The following is a 20,241-nucleotide window of genomic DNA, read 5'->3' as shown; positions in this document are numbered from 1 at the left end:
TAAGGCGCTTTTCTTTCCTACCAATAGCTGTACGGTATACAGACATCTTCAGTAGAAAGCGGAAAATGTAACCTCCTAAGAACACCCTTCCTATGGGTGATAGCGCACACCTCCACAGGTCACCATCATGTAACAGTGAGACCGCTCCTGAGACAACACCCTGCTTTAGCCCTTTCACGCCTGTTTCCACCTTCCTGACCAGGATGAGTTTTACAATTCTGACCAGTGTCCCTCTATGCGGTAATAACTCTGGAACGCTTCAACAGATCCCATCGATTCTGAGGATGTTTTTTGGTGACACTGTACTTAATGTTAGTGGTAAATTTAGGTCAATATTTTTTGTTTACTTGTGTAAATAGCAGAATTTTGGTGAAAATTTTGAAATAGAAAATGTCAAACGTTTAATTTTCACATCCTTAACACCTTAATGGTCGACAATACGTCTTTTTACTGACCTGAGATATAAGAGAAGAGCATCTCCATACAGGTGACAATCCAGCAGCTGTCGGCTGTACACTATAGCTGACAACTTGCTGCATCAGCCACGATCAGTGTTGGCTCCGTCCATATCTGTTTAACCCCTTAGATGCTGCTGTCAATAGTGACTACATCATACAAATGGTTAACAGAGTGTGAGGGCTTTCTATTTAAACGGCAATCAGAGATCATGATTGTGTGGTCCTGATGTTTGCCATGGCACTTTACAGCCAAATAGCGGCCTTAGATAGTCTGCCGACTATAATGACCTGTTCAGAAGTTAGCGGCATTTAGGTGGTAAAAATACACTTTTTCATTTCTATCATGCCACTTTTGATTAATTCCTGAATATCACTTGAAGGGTTAATAAACTACCTGTCAGCAGTTTTCATTATGTCGAGGGGTGCAGTTTTTAAAATAGTATCACTTTTGGGGGTTTCCAATATATAGGACCCTCAAAGTCACATCAAACCTTGATAGGTCCCTAAAAAAATAAATGTTAATTTCCTTGAAAAAATGAAAAATGACTGCTACAATTTTAAACCTCCCAAAATGCTAACAAGATAAAACACATTTTACAAATGGTAAATGATGTAAAGCAGACATGAGAGAAATGTTATTTATTAATGTTTTTCTGTGGTAACACTGTTTGGATTAAAGGGATAATTAGAGTTTGAAAATTGCACATTTTTTGTGAAATTTTTGACATTTTTTATAAATAAACACAAAACATATTGTCCTTAACCCCTTAGGCTACGTTCACATTAGCGGCGGGCGCCGCAGCGGCGCCGCATGCGTCATGCGCCCCTATATTTAACATGGGGGCGCATGGACATGCGTCGCACTTGCGTTTTGCGCCGCATGCGTCGCTGCGGCGCCCGCATCCGGGCGCAGAGGACGCAGCAAGTTGCATTTTTGCTGCGTCCAAAATCAATTAAAAAAAGGACGCATGCGGCGCAAAACGCAGCGTTGTGCATGCGTTTTGCTGCGTTTTTGTTTGTGTTGTGCGCTGCGGCGCCGACGCTGCGGCGCACAACGCAGATGTGAACGTAGCCTTAGTGACAGAGCCAATTTGGTACTTAATGACCGAGCCAATTTTTACAATTCTGACCAGTGTCACTTTATGAGGTTATAACTCTGGAACGCTTTATCGGATCCCGCTGATTCTGAGATTGTTTTTTCGTGACATGTTGTACTTCAAGTTAGTGGTAACATTTCTTCGATATTACTTGCGATTATTTAAGAAAAAAATGGAAATATGGCGAAAATTTTTAAAATTTTGCAATTTTCAAACTTTGTATTTTTATGCCCTTAAATCAGAGAGATATGTCACAAAAAATAGTTAATAAATAACATTTCTCACATGTCTACTTTACATCAGCACAATTTTGGAAACAATTTTTTTTTTTGTTAGGGCGTTATAAGGGTTAAAAGTTGACCAGCAATTTCTCATTTTTACAACACCATGTTTTTTTTAGGGACCACATCACCTTTGAAGTGATTTTGAGGGGTCTATATGATAGAAAATAACCAAGTGTGACACCATTCTAAAAACTGCACCCCTCAAGCTGCTCAAAACCACATTCAAGAAGTTTATTAACCCTTTACGTACTTCACAGGAACTAAAACAATGTGGAAGAAAAAAATGAACATTTAACTTTTTTTTGCAAACATTTTACTTCAGAACCATTTTTTTTAATTTTCACAAGTGTAAAAACAGAAATTTAACCACAAATTTTGTTGTGCAATTTTTCCTGAGTACGCCGATACCCCATATGTGGAGGTAAACCACTGTTTGGGCGCACCGCAGAGCTTGGAAGTGAAGGAGCACCGTTTGACTGTTTCAATGCAGAATTGGCTGGAATTGAGATCGGACGCCATGTCGCGTTTGGAGAGCCCCTAATGTGCCTAAACAGTGGAAACCCCCCACAAGTGACACCATTTTGGAAACTAGACCCCCCAAGGAACTTATCTAGATGTGTGGTGAGCACTTTGAACCCCCAAGTGCTTCACAGAAGTTTATAACGTAGAGCCGTGAAAATAAAAAATCGCATTTGTTTTCACAAAAATGATTTTTTCGCCCACAAATTCTTATTTTCACAAGGGTAACAGGAGAAATTAGACCACAAAAGTTGTTGTGCAATTTCTCCTGAGTACGTCGATACCCCATATGTGGAGGTAAACCACTGTTTGGGCGCACCGCAGAGCTTGGAAGTGAAGGAGCACCGTTTGACTTTTTCAATGCAGAATTGGCTGGAATTGAGATCGGATGCCATGTCGCGTTTGGAGAGTCCCTGATGTGCCTAAACAGTGGAAACCCCCCACAAGTGATACCATTTTGGAAACTAGACCCCTTAAGGAACTTATCTAGATGTGTGGTGAGCACTTTGAACCCCCAAGTGCTTCACAGAAGTTTATAACGTAGAGCCGTGAAAATAAAAAATCTAATTTTTTCTACAAAAATGATCTTTTTGCCCCCAAATTTTTATTTTCACAAGGGTAACAGGAGAAATTAGACCACAAAAGTTGTTGTGCAATTTCTCCTGAGTACGTCGATACCCCATATATGGGGGTAAACCACTGTTTGGGCGCACCGCAGAGCTTGGAAGAGGAGGAGTGTCGTTTTACTTTTTCAATGTAGAATTGGCTGGAATTGAGATCGGACGCCATGTCACGTTTGGAGAGCCGCTGATGTGCCTAAACAGTAGAGACCCCCCACATATGACACCATTTTGGAAACTAGACCCCTTAAGGAACTTATCTAGATGTGTGGTGAGCACTTTAAACCCCCAGGTGCTTCACAGAAGTTTATAACGTAGAGCCGTGAAAATAAAAAAATCGCATTTTTTCTACAAAAATGATCTTTTTGCCTCCAAATTTTTATTTTACCAAGGGTAACAGGAGAAAATGGACCCCAGAAGCTGTTGTACAATTTGTCTTGAGTACGCCGACACCCCATATGTGGGGGTAAACCACTGTTTGGGCGCATGGCTGAGCTCGGAAGCAAAGGAGCGCCATTTGACTTTTCAATGCAAAATTGACTGGAATTGAGATCGGACGCCATGTCGCGTTTGGAGAGCCCCTGATGTGCCTAAACAGTAGAAACCCCCCAAAAGTGACCCCATTTTGGAAACTAGACCCCCCATGGAACTTATCTAGATGTGTAGTGAGAACTTTGAATGCCCAAGTGCATCACAGAAGTTTATAATGCAGAGTCGTGAAAATAAAAAATATATATTTTTTAACAATAAAGATATTTTAGCCCCCAAGTTTTTATTTTCACAAGGGTAACAAGAGAAATTGGACCCCAAAAGTTGTTGTCCAATTTGTCCTGAGTATGCTGGTACCCCATATGTGGGGGTAAACCACTGTTTGGGCGCACGGCAGAGCTCGGAAGGGAAGGAGCGCCATTTTGGAATGCAGACTTTGATAGAATTGTCTGCGGGCGTTATGTTGCGTTTGCAGACCCCTAATGTACCTAAACAGTAGAAACCCCCAACAAGTGACCCCATTTTGGAAAATAGACCCCCCAAGGAACTTATCTAGATATGTGGTGAGAACTTTGAATGCCCAAGTGCTTCACAGAAGTTTATAATGCAGAGTAGTGAAAATAAAAAATATTTTTTTTCCCACAAAAAAGATTTTTTTAGCCCCCAAATTTTTATCTTCACAAGGGTAACAAGAGAAATTGGACCCCAAAAGTTGTTGTCCAAATTGTCCTGAGTATGCTGGTACCCCATATGTGGGGGTAAACCACTGTTTGGGCGCACGGCAGAGCTCGGAAGGGAAGGAGCGCCATTTTGGAATGCAGACTTTGATAGAATTGTCTGCGGGCGTTATGTTGCGTTTGCAGACCCCTAATGTACCTAAACAGTAGAAACCCCCACAAGTGACCAAATTTTGGAAACTAGACCCCCTAAGGAACTTATCTAGATATGTGGTGAGAACTTTGAAAGCTCAAGTGCTTCACAGAAGTTTATAATGCAGAGTAGTGAAAATAAAAAAATATTTTTTTTTCCAACAAAAAAGATTTTTAGCCCCCAAGTTTTTATTTTCACAAGGGTAACACGAGAAATTGGACCCCAAAAGTTGTTGTCCAATTTATCCCGAGTACGCTGATGCCCCATATGTGGGGGTAAACCACTGTTTGGGCGCACGGCAGAGCTCAGAAGGGAGGGAGTACCATTTGACTTTTTTAGCGCAAAATTGGCTGTCGTGTTTGGAGACCCCCTGATGTACCTAAACAGTGGAAACCCCCCAATTCTAACTCCAACCCTAACCCCAACACACCCCTAACCCTAATCTCAACCCGATCCATAATCCTAATCACAACCCTAACGATAATCACAACCCTAACCCCAAAACAGCCCTAATCTCAACCCTAACCATAACCCTAATCAAAACCCTAAATCCAACACACCCCTAACCCTAATCCCAACCCTAACCCTAATCCCAACCCTAATCCCAAACGTAACACTAATCCCAACCCTAATCCAAACTCTAACCCTAATCCCAACTCTAACCCTAACTTTAGCCCCAACCCTAACTTTAGCCCCAACCCTAACCATAACTTTAGCCCCCGTCGTCACAAAAAAAGTTCAATGTAACCTTTTTTTTGTACGTCGCGTCCACCATTTCCGCGCATGCGTGGCCGTAACTCTGCCCCCTCCTCCCCAGGACATAGACTGGGCAGCGGATGCGTTGAAAAACTGCATCCGCTGCCCACGTTGTGCACAATTTTCACAACGTGCGTCGGTACATCGGGCCGACGCATTGCGACCGCCCCGTACCGACGCAAGTGTGAAAGAAGCCTAAGGCTACTTTCACACTAGCGTCGTACTCGGCCCATCGCAGTGTGTCGGGCCGACGTACCGACGCTAGCGTTGTAAGCGCCGCACAACGGGTGCAGCGGATGCTGTTTTTTCAACGCATCCGCTGCCCCATTGTGAGGTGCGGGGAGGCGGGGGCGGAGTTCCGGCCACGCATGCGCGGTCGGAAATGGCGGACACGTCGCACAAAAAAGTTACATGTAGTTTTTTTTGTGTCGACGGTCCGCCAAAGCACGACGCATCCGTCGCACGACGGATGCGACATGTGGCAATCCGTCGCAATGCGTCGCTAATGCAAGCCAATGGAGAAAAAACGCATCCTGCAAGCACTTTTGCAGGATGCGTTTTTTCTCCAACGACGCATTGCGACGGAAGCCAAAAAACGCTAGTGTGAAAGTAGCCTAACCCTAACCCTAGCCCTAACCCTAAATTTAGCCCCAACCCTAACCCTAACTCTAACCCTAACCCTAACTCTAACCCTAACTCTAACCCTAACCCTAACTCTAACCCTAACTCTAACCCTAACCCTAACCCTAATTTTAGCCCCAACTTGTCTTCTCCTGCTGGCCGGCAGATGGCAGCAGATGGCGGGCGCACTGCGCCATGGAGAAGACAGAAGAGGACCCAGGGACCCCGGGTGAGTATGATAGGGTCCCCGAATCCCCCTATTTCTCTGTCCTCTGATGTGCGATCACATCAGAGGACAGAGAAATAACTGATCGCTTTTTTTTTTTTTTTTTTTTTTTTTGCGGTCGCCGGTAAACTGTTAATTACCGGCGATCGCAAAGCAGGGGTCGGTGCAAACCGACCCCGATCATGTTCTTTGGGGTCTCGGCTACCCCCGGCAGCCGAGACCCCAAAGATCTTCCGGGTGCCGGGCGGCGGGCGCACTGTGTGTGCGCCCGCCATTTTTTCCCGGAAAAAAGATGGCGGCGCCCATGGGGAGACACGAGGAGCACCGGGGGAGGTAGGTGAGTATTGGGGGGCTATTGGGGGCCATCGGGGACCACATTTCTCCGTCCTCCGATGTGCGATCACATCGGAGGACAGAGAAATTAAACGGCAAATCGCGTTTTGTTTTTTTTTGTTGCGACCGCCGGTAAACGGTTAATTACCGGCGATCGCAACTCGGGGGTCGGTAAAACCCCCCCGAATCATGTTCTCTGGGGTCTCGGCTACCCTCGGCAACCGAGACCCCAGAGAAAATCCGACTCTGGGGGGCGCTATTCACTTTTTCCACAGCGGCCGCCGTTAAAAGGCGTATCGGCGGTCGTTAAGGGGTTAATTTACCATTATCATAAATTATAATGTGCCACAAAAAAAAAATCTCAAAATCACTGGGATTTGTTTAAACATTCCAGAGTTATTACTACATAAAGTGACACAGGTCAGATTTAAAAAATTTGGCCCGGTCACTAAGGGGATAAATCAGAGAGTTATATGATACAAAATTTAATAAATAACATTGTCAACATGTCTACTTTACACCCCCATCATTTCTGAAACATCATTTTTTTGTGGTTGAAGTTGGAAGGGTTAAAAGTTTATGAGCAATTTCTCATTTTTACAACAAAATTTACAAAACCAATTTTTAGAGACAACATCGCATTTGAAGTGAATTTGAGGGTCCTATGTATAGAAAATACCCAAAAGTGACACCATTTTAAAAACCGCACCCCGAAACTGTTCAAAACCACATTCAATAAGTTTATTAACTCTTCAGGTGCTTTAGAGGAATTAAAGTAATATGGAAGGAAAAATTTTAAATTTCACTTTTTTCTGCAAAATTTAACTTTAGCCACAAATTTTGCATTTTCACAAGGGTAACGGAAGAAATTGCACCATACAATTTGTTGTGCAATTTCTCTTGAGTATGCAGATTCCCTATATGTGGGGGAAAACTACTGTTTGGGTACACAACAGAGCTACGAAGGGTAGGAGCAAAATTTGACTTTTGGAACGCAAAATTGGATGGAATAGATAGCAAAACACCCTGTCATGTTTGCAGAGCCCCTAATGTGCCTAAGCAGTGGCAACCCCACAACAAGTGACTCCTTTTTGGAAACTACACCCCTCAAGGAATTTATCTAGATGTGTGGAGAGCACCTTGAACCCGCTGGTGCTTCACAGAATTTAATAATATTGAGCCGTGAAAACAACCCCCCCCCAAAAAAAATCACATTTTTCCTACCAAAATATTAATAAAATATTTTGCCCCAAAATTTTCATGTTCAGCAGGGTAACAAGACAAAATGGACTGTACAATTTGTTGTGCAATTTCTCCTAAGTACGCTAATACCCCACATGTGGTAGAAAGCTACTGCTTAGGTGCATGTCAGGGCTCGGAAGGGAAGAAATGCCACTTTGGCTGGAATAGGTTGCGGACATCAAGCCATACTTGAAGAGCACCTGCCATGCCAAAAAAGCAGAAACCCCCATGAGTGACCCCATTTTGGTAACTACACTTCTCGAGGAATTAATCTAGGGGAGTAGTAAGTATTTTTAACCTTCAGGCGATTCACATAATTGTATAACTTTGGGCTGAGTAAATGAAATATTACATTTTTTTTCCACTAAAATGTTGCTTTGGTCCCAAGTTTGTAATTTTCAAAAGGGGTAATAAGAGAAAATAAATAGAACAATTTGTTATGCGATTTTTCCTGAGTACATCAATACCTCGTAAGCAGTCGAAAACTACTTTTGAGACACAATGCAAAGTTCAGCAGGGAAGGAGCACCATATCGGAATGCAGATTTTGCTGTTATGGTTTGCGGGTTCTATGACACATTGGCAGAGCCCCTGAGATCCCAGAACAGCAGAATTCCCCATAAGTTACCTCATTTCACAAACTACACCTCTCAATTCATCTAAGGAGCAGTGATGAAATCATCACAGAGTGTCACAGAATTTAAATACTAATGGGCAGTGAAGAAAAAATAATTACATATTTACAACACAAAAATATGCTTTAGCCCTCGATTTTGTATTCTCACAAGGGCGAATGGGTAAAAATGGCACCAAAATTTGTCACACAATTTCAGCTAAACATGGCAATACCCATATGCGGCTGTACAATACTGCATGGCCACATGGGGAGACTTGGGAGGGAAGCAGCACTATTTGACTTTTGAAAAACAAATTTCATCGAATACTTTGTGTACTCCATATACAGAGGCCCTAAGTGCCAGAAGAGCAGAACCCCATGCCAAGTACACCCCTTTTGGGAATTTATCTCCAGGTATAGTGACGATTTTGATTCCATGAGTGTTTTCTAGAAATAAGCAGCTATGGATGCTGCTGAGTGAAAATTGCAAATCTGCCATTGTAGTGTCAGTACATTGTAGTGCCCAGTACGTTGTAGTTCCCATACATTATGCCCAGCTCTTACTTCTGGTGATATGCACCCCAGAAATTAAGCGGGCTCTCATCGCTACAGAAATGCCAAACATATGGACGTTAAATATGGTTTAGGCACACTGTGGTGTTCAAAAAGGAGAGGAGAATTTTGATTTGGGAGTGCTTAATTTTCTAAATTTTAATTTTACTTTTTGGGGGTGGGCGGGGGAGCAGTAGCACTTTTCCAGAGCCGTTGTGCTACCACCAGTAAAGTGAAAGCCCCCTATGTTTCCATTGACAGATTTTGGGACTTTTTTTGTGGACAGAGTTGAAGCTTTTATTAGTATAATTTTGGATCACATTTATCCTATGCTCTAACGCTGAGCACTTACATTGGTGTTTCCATCTAAATCTCCAAATGACATGATGCAGAGGAAATCCATGAGGGATCCATTCACTATAATGAAGCAGCAGAGTTAATCTGTATTTCATCTGTTCAGCAGTGTCCTTCTTTTTAGAGGTGCACAAAACTGTGGCGGACTGCGCTTTTATGCAAGCTTAAAAGACTGATACCACCAGATGATAAGCCAGGCAACATCCAAGATGACTACCTCATTATACAGTCATGGACAAAAATTTTGAGAATGAGACAAATATTCATTTTTCAAAAGTCTACTGCTTCATTTTTTCTAATGGCAATTTGCATATACTCCTGAATGTCAGAGTGAGCAGCTTAACAGCAATTACTGTACTTGCAAAGTCAATATTTGCCCAGAAAATGAACTTTAACCCCCAAAACACATTTCAACATCATTGCAGTCCTGCCTTAAAAGGAGCAGCTAACATCGTTTTAGTGATTGATCCATTAACACAGGTGTGGGTGTTGATGAGGACAGGGCTAGCGATCAATCAGTCATGATTAAGTAAGAATGACATCACTGGACACTTTAAAAGGAGGCTGGTGCTTGGTATCATTGTTTCTCTTCAGTTAACCATGGTTATCTCTAAAGAAACACGTGCAGCCATCATTGCACTGCACAAAAATGGCCTAACAGGGAAGAGTATCGCAGCTACAAAGATTGCACCTCAGTCAACAATCTATCGCATCATCAAGAACTTCAAGGAGAGAGCTTCCATTGTTGTCAAACGGCTCCAGGGCGCCCAAGAAAGACCAGAACGCGCCAGGACCGTATCTTAAAACTGTTTCAGCTGCGGGATCGGACTACCAGCAGTGCCGAGCTTGCTCAGGAATGGCAGCAGGCTGGTGTGAGTGCTTCTGCACGCACTGTGAGGCGGAGACTCTTTGAGCAAGGCCTGGTTTCAAGGAGGGCAGCAAAGAAGCCACTTCTCTCCCGAAAAAACATCAGGGACCGACTGATATTCTGCAAAAGGTACAGGGAGTGGACTGCTGAGGACTGGGGCAAAGTCGTTTTCTCTGATGAATCCCCTTTTCGATAGTTTGGGACATCTGGAAAACAGCTTATTCGGAGAAGAAGAGGTGAGCGCTACCACCAGTCTTGTCTCATGCCAACTGTAAAGCATCCTGAAACCATTCATGTGTGGGGTTGCTTCTCAGCCAAGGGAATCGGCTCACTCACAGTCTTGCCTAAAAACACAGCCATGAATAAGGAATGGTACCAGAATGTCCTCCAAGAGCAACTTCTCCCAACCGTCCAAGAGCAGTTTGGCGCCCAACATTGCCTTTTCCAGCATGATGGAGCACCTTGCCATAAAGCAAAGGTAATAACTAAATGGCTCATGGAACAAAACAGAGAGATTTTGGGTCCATGGCCTGGAAACTCCCCAGATCTTAATCCCATTGAGAACTTGTGGTCAATCATCAAGAAATGGGTGGACAAACAAAAAACAACAAATTCAGGCAAAATGCAAGCATTGATTATGCAAGAATGGACTGCTATCAGTCAGGATTTGGTCCAGAAGTTGATTGAGAGCATGCCAGGGAGAATTGCAGAGGTCTTGAAGAAGAAGGGTCAACACTGCAAATATTGACTTGCTGCATTAACTCATTCTAACTGTCAATATAACCTATTGGTACTCATAATATGATTGCAATTATATTTCTGTATGTGATATAAACATCAGACAAACACTAATAAAAACCAGAGGGCAGCAGATCATGTGAAAATATAATTTTGGTGTCATTCTCAAAAATTTTGGCCATGACTGTAGGTAGTTTCCCATTGGGAGTTCCATCTGAATCATGTATTTCACAGATTTACATGGAAACTCCGTTGTAAGCTGGAGGCAGAATGAACAAATCAACAGCAGGTCAATAATTGGTTGTATTTATTTTTTACACCATTTTTCGTATGGCATAAGTGATTATACTACTTTATTTTCCAGTTCAGTGCGATGACAGCGATATCAGATTCATTTTTTTTTCTGATTGGCTGCTATCACACACTAAAAAAATCACTTTTTATAGAAAAAATTTTTTTTTTGCATCTCCATATTTTGAGAGCTATAATTTTTCTACATTTCTGCAGCCAGAGTAACTTGAGGGCTTGTTTTTATTGGGATGAGTTGATGTTTTTATTGCTAACATATTCAGACACATAATATTTTTGGATCTCTTTCTATTCAGAACCCAGGTGTTAGCACTCAGCGCAGGATAAACGTACGCCGAGCCTTACTGCGATCTTTGGGAGGCACAATGAGCAAAAACCAGCAATTCAGGAATTGTTTTTTTGAGTTTTTTTTTTTTTTTTAAATGCAGTTCACCGTGTGGTAAACTTGATAAAGCAGCTTTATTCTTTGGGTCAGTACGATTACAGTGTTTCCACATTTGTATCATTTTTTTATGTTTACCCTCTATTACACAATTAAAACTATTTTATAGAAAGAACAATTGTTTTTGCATCTTTATATTCTGAGCGGTATAACTGCTTTATTTCTCAGTTGATGAAGCTGTATGGCAGCTTGCTTTTTTGCTGGACAAGATTTTCAGTGATACCAGTTTTATATACCCGAGGAAGCAGAGTGCGAAACGTGCGTCGGGGTTTCCGTTCTCCCACATCTTTAACAGTTTGGTCAATCCAAACAGCATTTTGGCAGATATACCATTGATTGTATCATTGATTATATATACATGTATCCTACATCAGTATAGTGGTCTTTCTGTATATATCCATACGGTTTAGATATGAACTTTTAGTTTGCACTATGGCACTAGGCACTTTATTGTAAATTATTGTCTTGCTACATTATCTACTACCCCATTGATTATACATATATACCTATTCTTACTGACATGGTGATTACTGAGTATGTATACACGGTTTAGGTATGTACCTGCATATATGCTCGGCTTGCACTATAGCACTAGGCATTTCATTGTAAATTATTGACTTTGCAACTTATTTTAGAAATTATTCTTACCACTTATTATTTATACTATTTAACTAGGTGTAGCCTCTTTTGACTAATATTATGGTACTGAGACTGTATACATGGGCATGATTATGTCATTAATGAGTGCTTTTTATGGAATAATCTCTTTGAATAGTGTCTATTTAGAGTGTATGCCCTGTCCCAATTGAGCTGCCTTTTTCAATTTAATTGACCTTTATTTACATCTATAATTTATTCCTTAACGGACGTGGCACTATGGTGTCGCTCCCCCTTTTTTAATTGTGTCTTATTGTATTTGTGTATTTATGGAAATAATATTGTATGAATAAAAATTTGACATCTTTTACTCAGCTCAGTTGCCCATTTCTTTTTTCGGTTTTATATACCGTACATTTGTCATTTTAATCGTGTTTTATGCAACTTTTTGTTCGGCGGTATGATGAAAAAGCATATTTTTTGGGCACTTTTTTTTTTTTTACAGCATTCACTGAAAGGGTTAACTAGTGTGACTGTTTTATAGATTAGGTGGTCCCAGATATATGCACTTGGTTTAATTTTGTTTTTACAGAAATACACTTCATTTGTTTAATATTTTTTTAAATTTTTTTATTTATTTTGTGACTTTTTAAAAAAAAATATTTTCAATTTTTGCTTTAAACCTTGTTCCTGTATGGAACGTCACTGCAAGACCGCTGGCCATAGGTAAACTTCGGCCCTGTGCAAAGTCCAGCAACCACCACCTTTTTTTTTTATTTTTTACAGTCGGCGGTCATGAAGGGGTTAAACACTACATTTGTAGAAAGAGATCTTGGTCATTGTAGCACTGTAGCTACAGCATTGCGCACAGTGGAATTTGTTGCTCTGTCTACTACTTTACAAATGTTATCTTCATAGAACTTTTCTCCAATAAAGATACGGTAATTGTGATTTATAATAGAATCGGAGAGAAAACTACAGACTGGAGAAGGAGTCACGTTGCTATCTTAAAGCATGTTGTACATTCATATGGGATTTTGGAACTGCTTTTCTCATAATTGGTGAGGGTCACAGTATCAGACTCCCAGTGATCACACATTTATCACTTGCACTGTGGATAAATGATACATGTTGTTTATAAGGCCTGGCTATAGTTAAAGGGATTGTCCAGTCCAAACTGATTAGTCTGCAGTCACTCTGTGTGACTGCAGACTGATGAATCTCCCCAGAGCACATACTGTGCGCTGCAGGGATTCACCAGTTTCTGACCCTGGACCGGGGGGTATGTATGGATGGATCTCCAGGATTTAGCGCCGTTCTTCTACTCTTCTGACTGATGTCACCGATCTGCAAACTGTCTGGGTCATACAGATTGCAGCGAGACACATAAGTGACTTTCACAATGTAAGTCTATGGAGCGTCAGAATGAGGCTCCATAGACTTTTATTGTAAGAGAAACTTCTGGCTCACACATGGATCATACAGTGAGCGGCTAGTCTAAAGAGCGGAGACATCACTGAGAAGAGTAGAAGAACGGCTCCACATCTTGAAGAGAGCACATGCACACTACATTACATGCATACACAGTATACACACTTAATGAATGAAAAACTTAATAGGAGTGCATCTTTAGGCTGTGTGCCCACGTTGCGCTTTTTATGCATTTCTGCCGCGTTTTTTGCCACAGCAGAAACGCTTAAAAACGCATTCCCATGCAATCCTATGGGATTCCGCAGTTGCTGTGCCAATGCTGTGGATTTTCCCGCTGCGGAATCACATAGCTTTAAAATCCGCAGCATGTTCATTATTTCTGCAGAATCACGGCGATTCCGCCACCATAGGATTGCATTGTAACGCTCACTTTACGCATGTGGCTTTGCCCACCATGCGTAAAGTGAGCGCTTCATGTGCGGATGGTACCCAGGGTCTGGAGGAGAGGAAACTCTCCCACAATACCCCTGTAAAAAAAACAATGAAAATAAAAAATAAGGATATACTTACCATCTGATGGCCCCCGGAGTCCTCCCGCCTCTCAGCGGTGCACGCAGCGGCTTCCGTTCCCAGGGATGCATTGCGCGAATCACCTGAGATGACGCCGCGGTCACGCGACCGTAACGTCACAAAGGTTCTTCGCGCAAAGCGCGAACGGAACGTACCGGGAGCACCGCTGAGGAGATCGGGGGCTGTCGGAAGGTGAGAACAACCATATATATATATATTTTTTAAAATTATTTTTAACATTCTATCTTTTACTATTGATGCTGCATAGGCATCATATTTATATATTGCCATCACCGAAACCTGGCTCACCCCTTCTGACACAGCCTCCCCTGCTGCACTCTCTTACGGTGGCTTCCACCTTTCTCACACACCCCGCCCCAGCAGCAAGCATGGCGGAGGAGTTGGTTTTCTCCTGTCAGATAACTGCTCCTTCACCCCAATCCCACTGCCACCCTCTGTTACCCTCCCTTCCTTTGAGGTGCACTCTGTGCGCATCTACTCCCCCTCCAACCTCCAACTGGCTGCCATTTACTGCCCCCCAGGGCCAGCCACCACTTTCTTTGACCACTTCACCACCTGGCTACTTCATTTCCTTTCTACGGACATCCCCACTATCATCATGGGCGATTTCAACATCCCCATTGACACTTCCCTCTCAGCTGCCACTAAACTTCTATCTCTCACTTCCTCCTTCGGCCTCACTCAATGGTCTTCTGCAGCCACTCACAAAGATAGTCACACACTGGACCTCATCTTCACCTGCCTCTGCTCCCTATCTAACCTCTCTAACTCACCTCTTCCACTCTCTGACCACAACCTTCTCACATTCTCATCTCTCTCCACTCCATGTCTACAATCCCCACCCCACAAACTTTCACACCCTCGCAGAAATCTTAAACATCTTGACCTACATTCATTCTCTGAATCCCTCCTCCCTCTCACAGACATAAGTTCCATACACAATGCGGATGACGCTGCCGCTCTATATAACACCACAATAGCTGTAGCTTTGGAATCTGCTGCCCCACTTACACATACCAAAGCTCGCAAAATCAACAGACAGCCCTGGCACACCAGCTTGACCAAAGAACTGAGGCGAGCTTCCAGGGCTGCTGAGCGCAGATGGAAAAGATCCCACTCCAACGAGCACTTCATCGTATTCAAACAGTCCCTCACTACTTTCAAGACCACACTCGCCACAGCTAAACAAACCTACTTCTCATCTCTCATATCCTCCGTCTCACAACCCTAAACCGTTATTCAACACCTTCAATTCTCTCCTCCGTCCCCCAGCACCTCCTCCCTCCCCACTTATCTCCGCTGAAGACTTTGCCTCATTTTTCAAGCAGAAGATTGATAGCATCAGAGACAGTTTTGGTCAACAACCCCCAGAGCCCTTCCTCCCGACTTCCCAGCCCTCCACCTCCAAAACCAACTTCTCCACCATTACAGAAGATCAACTCTCCACTCTACTCTCAAGATCGCATCTCACCACCTGTGCACTTGACCCACTCCCATCCCACCTCATCCCAAACCTCACCACAGTCTTCATCCCAACCCTAACCCATCTCTTCAATCTATCACTAACAACTGGTGTTTTCCCCTCAAGCTTTAAACATGCCTCCATCACACCTATCCTCAAAAAGCCCTCTCTTGACCCATCCTCTGTATCTAGCTATCGCCCTATATCACTTCTCCCTTATGCCTCCAAACTACTGGTACAACACGTTTACCTTGAACTGTCCTCCCATCTCTCTTCTTGCTCCCTCTGAGCAAGCGACACTACTCTGTCCTCCTCCTCCTCGACCTGTCAGCTGCCTTTGACACAGTGGACCATTCCCTATTATTACAGACCCTCTCATCCCTTGGCATCACAGACTTGGCCCTATCCTGGATCTCATCATACCTGACAGACCGGACATTCAGCGTCTCCCACTCACACACCACCTCCTCACCTCGCCCCCTATCTGTCGGAGTCCCACAAGGTTCAGTCCTTGGGCCCCTGCCCTTCTCCATTTACACCTTTGGCCTGGGACAGCTCATAGAATCTCATGGCTTTCAGTATCACCTCTATGCTGATGACAAACAGATCTACATCTCTGGACCGGATATCACCTCCCTACTAACCAGAATCCCTCAATGTCTGTCCACTATTTCATCCTTCTTCTCCGCTAGATTTCTGAAACTTAACATGGACAAAACAGAATTAATCATCTTTCCCCCATCTCACGCGACCCCCCCAACGAACCTAACCATTACAGTAAATGGCTGCCCACTCTCCCCAGTCCCACAAGCTCGCTGCCTCGAGGTAATCCTTGACGCTGATCTCTCCTTCAAACCACATATCCAAGCCCTTTTCACTTCCTGCCAACTTCAACTCAAAAATATTTCACGAATCCGTTCATTCCTCAACCAAGAATCTGCAAAAACCCTAGTTCATGCCCTCATCATCTCTCGCCTTGACTACTGCAACCTCCTGCTCTGTGGCCTCCCCTTGAACACTCTCGCACCCCTCCAATCTATTCTAAACTCTGCTGCCCGATTAATCCACCTGTCCCCCCGCTATTCACCGGCCTCTCCCCTCTGTCAATCCCTTCACTGGCTCCCCATTGCCCAGAGACTCTAGTACAAAACCCTAACCATGACGTACAAAGCCATCCACAACCTGTCTCCTCCATACATCTGTGATCTCGTCTCCCGGTACTTACTTACATGCAACCTCCGATCCTCACAAGATCTCCTTCTCTACTTCCCTCTTATCTCCTCTTCCCACAATCGTATACAAGATTTCTCTCGCGTATCACCCCTACTCTGGAACCCTCTACCACAACACATCAGACTCTCGCCTACCATCAAAATCTTCAAAAAGAACCTGAAGACCCACCTCTTCCGACAAGCCTACAACCTGCAGTAACCACCGATCGACCAAACCGCTGCATGACCAGCTCTATCCTCACCTACTGTATTCTCACCCATCCCTTGTAGATTGTGAGCCTTCGCGGGCAGGGTCCTCTCTCCTCCTGTACCAGTTATGACTTGTATTGTTTAAGATTATTGTACTTGTTTTTATTATGTATACCCCTCCTCACATGTAAAGCGCCATGGAATAAATGGCGCTATAACAAAAAATAATAATAATAATATATAACAGGGTGACACTTTGTTGGAGTTTGTTTCAGGTAAATTATTATTTAAGTGAATAAGTAGGATTTTTACATATACTAACCTTTGCTAAATCAATCAGGTTTCCTTTTAGTTGAGCCTAAAAAAAAGAAGACAAGTTATATTAGAAAACATTGTATTTAAATGTGAACAGAGTTGTCAGAAGTGTACATCTACACTCACTGGCCACTTTATTAGGTACACCTGTCCAACTTCTTGTTAACACTTAATTTCTAATCAGCCAATCACATGGCGGCAACTCAGTGCATTTAGGCATGTAGACATGGTCAAGACAATCTCCTGCAGTTCAAACCGAGCATCAGTATGGGGAAGAAAGGTGATTTGAGTGCCTTTGAACGTGGCATGGTTGTTGGTGCCAGAAGGGCTGGTCTGAGTATTTCAGAAACTGCTGATCTACTGGGATTTTCACGCACAACCATCTCTAGGGTTTACAGAGAATGGTCCGAAAAAGAAAAAAAATCCAGTGAGCGGCAGTTCTGTGGGCGGAAATGCCTTGTTGATGCCAGAGGTCAGAGGAGAATGGGCAGACTGGTTTGAGCTGATAGAAAGGCAACAGTGACTCAAATCGCCACCCGTTACAACCAAGGTAGGCCTAAGAGCATCTCTGAACACACAGTGCGTCGAACTTTGAGGAAGATGGGCTACAGCAGCAGAAGACCACACCGGGTACCACTCCTTTCAGCTAAGAACAGGAAACTGAGGCTACAATTTGTACAAGCTCATCGAAATTGGACAGTAGAAGATTGGAAAAACGTTGCTTGGTCTGATGAGTCTCGATTTCTGCTGCGACATTCGGATGGTAGGGTCAGAATTTGGCGTAAACAACATGAAAGCATGGATCCATCCTGCCTTGTATGGAGCATCTTTGGGATGTGCAGCCGACAAATCTGCGGCAACTGTGTGATGCCATCATGTCAATATGGACCAAAATCTCTGAGGAATGCTTCCAGCACCTTGTTGAATCTATGCCACGAAGAATTGAGGCAGTTCTGTAGGCAAAAGGGGGTCCAACCCGTTACTAGCATGGTGTACCTAATAAAGTGGCCGGTGAGTGTATGCTGTGATTGGTGACAGCACACTGCGTACAGTGTGAACAGAGCCTTATTATTTTAAAATGCAACTAAAGTGGATGATTTAAAAATAGAAAAATAAACTCAATAATTTGAACACAGCAGTTGAGATCAAGGATGTTTTAGATGCCTGATAAATTTATATATCATGCTTAAAGTCCTTTATGGGCCATTATTAGTTTGCTTTCAGATAACTAAAAAAATAAATAAAAAAAACATGTTTTTACAATCAATTTATAAACTACATAAAATTCATACTTTTTATATGACAGCAATACAAAAGAGATTGGAGTTGGCTTGTTAAAGATGCACTCCCACTAAGTTATTTTTTAATATATTGACTGTGTGTGTATATTTGCATGTAGAATAGTGTGAATGTATTAATACACTCACCTCCTGCTGCTCTCTACGAAATCAAGAGCCATTCTTCTCTTCTAAAATGTCGTCACCTCTCTTCAGTCTGACTCATTCTACACTCTAAATGTGAACAGGAAGTCTCTTCTACAGTCATGGCCAAAAGTTTTGAGAATGACACCAAAATTATATTTTCACATGATCTGCTGCCCTCTGGTTTTTATTAGTGTTTGTCTGATGTTTATATCACATACAGAAATATAATTGCAATCATATTATGAGTACCAATAGGTTATATTGACAGTTAGAATGAGTTAATGCAGCAAGTCAATATTTGCAGTGTTGACCCTTCTTCTTCAAGACCTCTGCAATTCTCCCTGGCATGCTCTCAATCAACTTCTGGACCAAATCCTGACTGATAGCAGTCCATTCTTGCATAATCAATGCTTGCATTTTGCCAGAATTTTTTGGTTTTTGTTTGTCCACCCGTCTCTTGATGATTGACCACAAGTTCTCAATGGGATTAAGATCTGGGGAGATTCCAGGCCATGGACCCAAAATCTCTATGTTTTGTTCCATGAGCCATTTAGTTATCACCTTTGCTTTATGGCAAGGTGCTCCATCATGCTGGAAAAGGCATTGTTGGGCGCCAAACTGCTCTTGGACGGTTGGGAGAAGTTCCTCTTGGAGGACATTCTGGTACCATTCTTTATTCATGGCTGTGTTTTTAGGCAAGACTGTGAGTGAGCCGATTCCCTTGGCTGAGAAGCAACCCCACACATGAATGGTTTCAGGATGCTTTACAGTTGGCATGAGACAAGACTGGTGGTAGCGCTCACCTCTTCTTCTCCGAATAAGCTGTTTTCCAGATGTCCCAAACAATCGAAAAGGGGATTCATCAGAGAAAATGACTTTGCCCCAGTCCTCAGCAGTCCACTCCCTGTACCTTTTGCAGAATATCAGTCGGTCCCTGATGTTTTTTCGGGAGAGAAGTGGCTTCTTTGCTGCCCTCCTTGAAACCAGGCCTTGCTCAAAGAGTCTCCGCCTCACAGTGCATGCAGAAGCACTCACACCAGCCTGCTGCCATTCCTGAGCAAGCTCGGCACTGCTGGTAGTCCGATCCCGCAGCTGAAACAGTTTTAAGATACGGTCCTGGGGCTTGCTGGTCTTTCTTGGGCGCCCTGGAGCCTTTTTGACAACAATGGAAGCTCTCTCCTTGAAGTTCTTGATGATGCGATAGATTGTTGACTGAGGTGCAATCTTTGTAGCTGCGATACTCTTCCCTGTTAGGCCATTTTTGTGCAGTGCAATGATGGCTGCACGTGTTTCTTTAGAGATAACCATGGTTAACTGAAGAGAAACAATGATACCAAGCACCAGCCTCCTTTTAAAGTGTCCAGTGATGTCATTCTTTCTTAATCATGACTGATTGATCGCCAGCCCTGTCCTCATCAACACCCACACCTGTGTTAATGGATCAATCACTAAAACGATGTTAGCTGCTCCTTTTAAGGCAGGACTGCAATGATGTTGAAATGTGTTTTGGGGGTTAAAGTTCATTTTCTGGGCAAATATTGACTTTGCAAGTACAGTAATTGCTGTTAAGCTGATCACTCTGACATTCAGGAGTATATGCAAATTGC

At 43.0% G+C, this 20,241-nt stretch overlaps 1 protein-coding gene across 3 annotated transcripts in view; it reads right to left on the bottom strand.

The window, feature by feature from the left end:
* PDSS2 (decaprenyl diphosphate synthase subunit 2) overlaps window positions 1-20,241 on the bottom strand; it is a 392,099-nt gene that overhangs the window by 2,141 nt on the left and 369,717 nt on the right. For all 3 annotated transcript variants that reach the window (XM_077289618.1, XM_077289619.1, XM_077289621.1), the window contains exon 8: window positions 17,218-17,253. In XM_077289618.1, coding sequence (XP_077145733.1) covers window positions 17,218-17,253 — 36 coding nt within the window. The remainder of the gene's footprint in view (window positions 1-17,217; window positions 17,254-20,241) is intronic.

This window comes from Ranitomeya variabilis, chromosome 2 (genome assembly GCF_051348905.1).
Source record: "Ranitomeya variabilis isolate aRanVar5 chromosome 2, aRanVar5.hap1, whole genome shotgun sequence".
Classification (NCBI taxonomy): domain Eukaryota; kingdom Metazoa; phylum Chordata; class Amphibia; order Anura; family Dendrobatidae; genus Ranitomeya; species Ranitomeya variabilis.
Note: the sequence above shows the minus strand (reverse complement) of the source record. Positions and strands in the feature narration are given on the sequence as shown.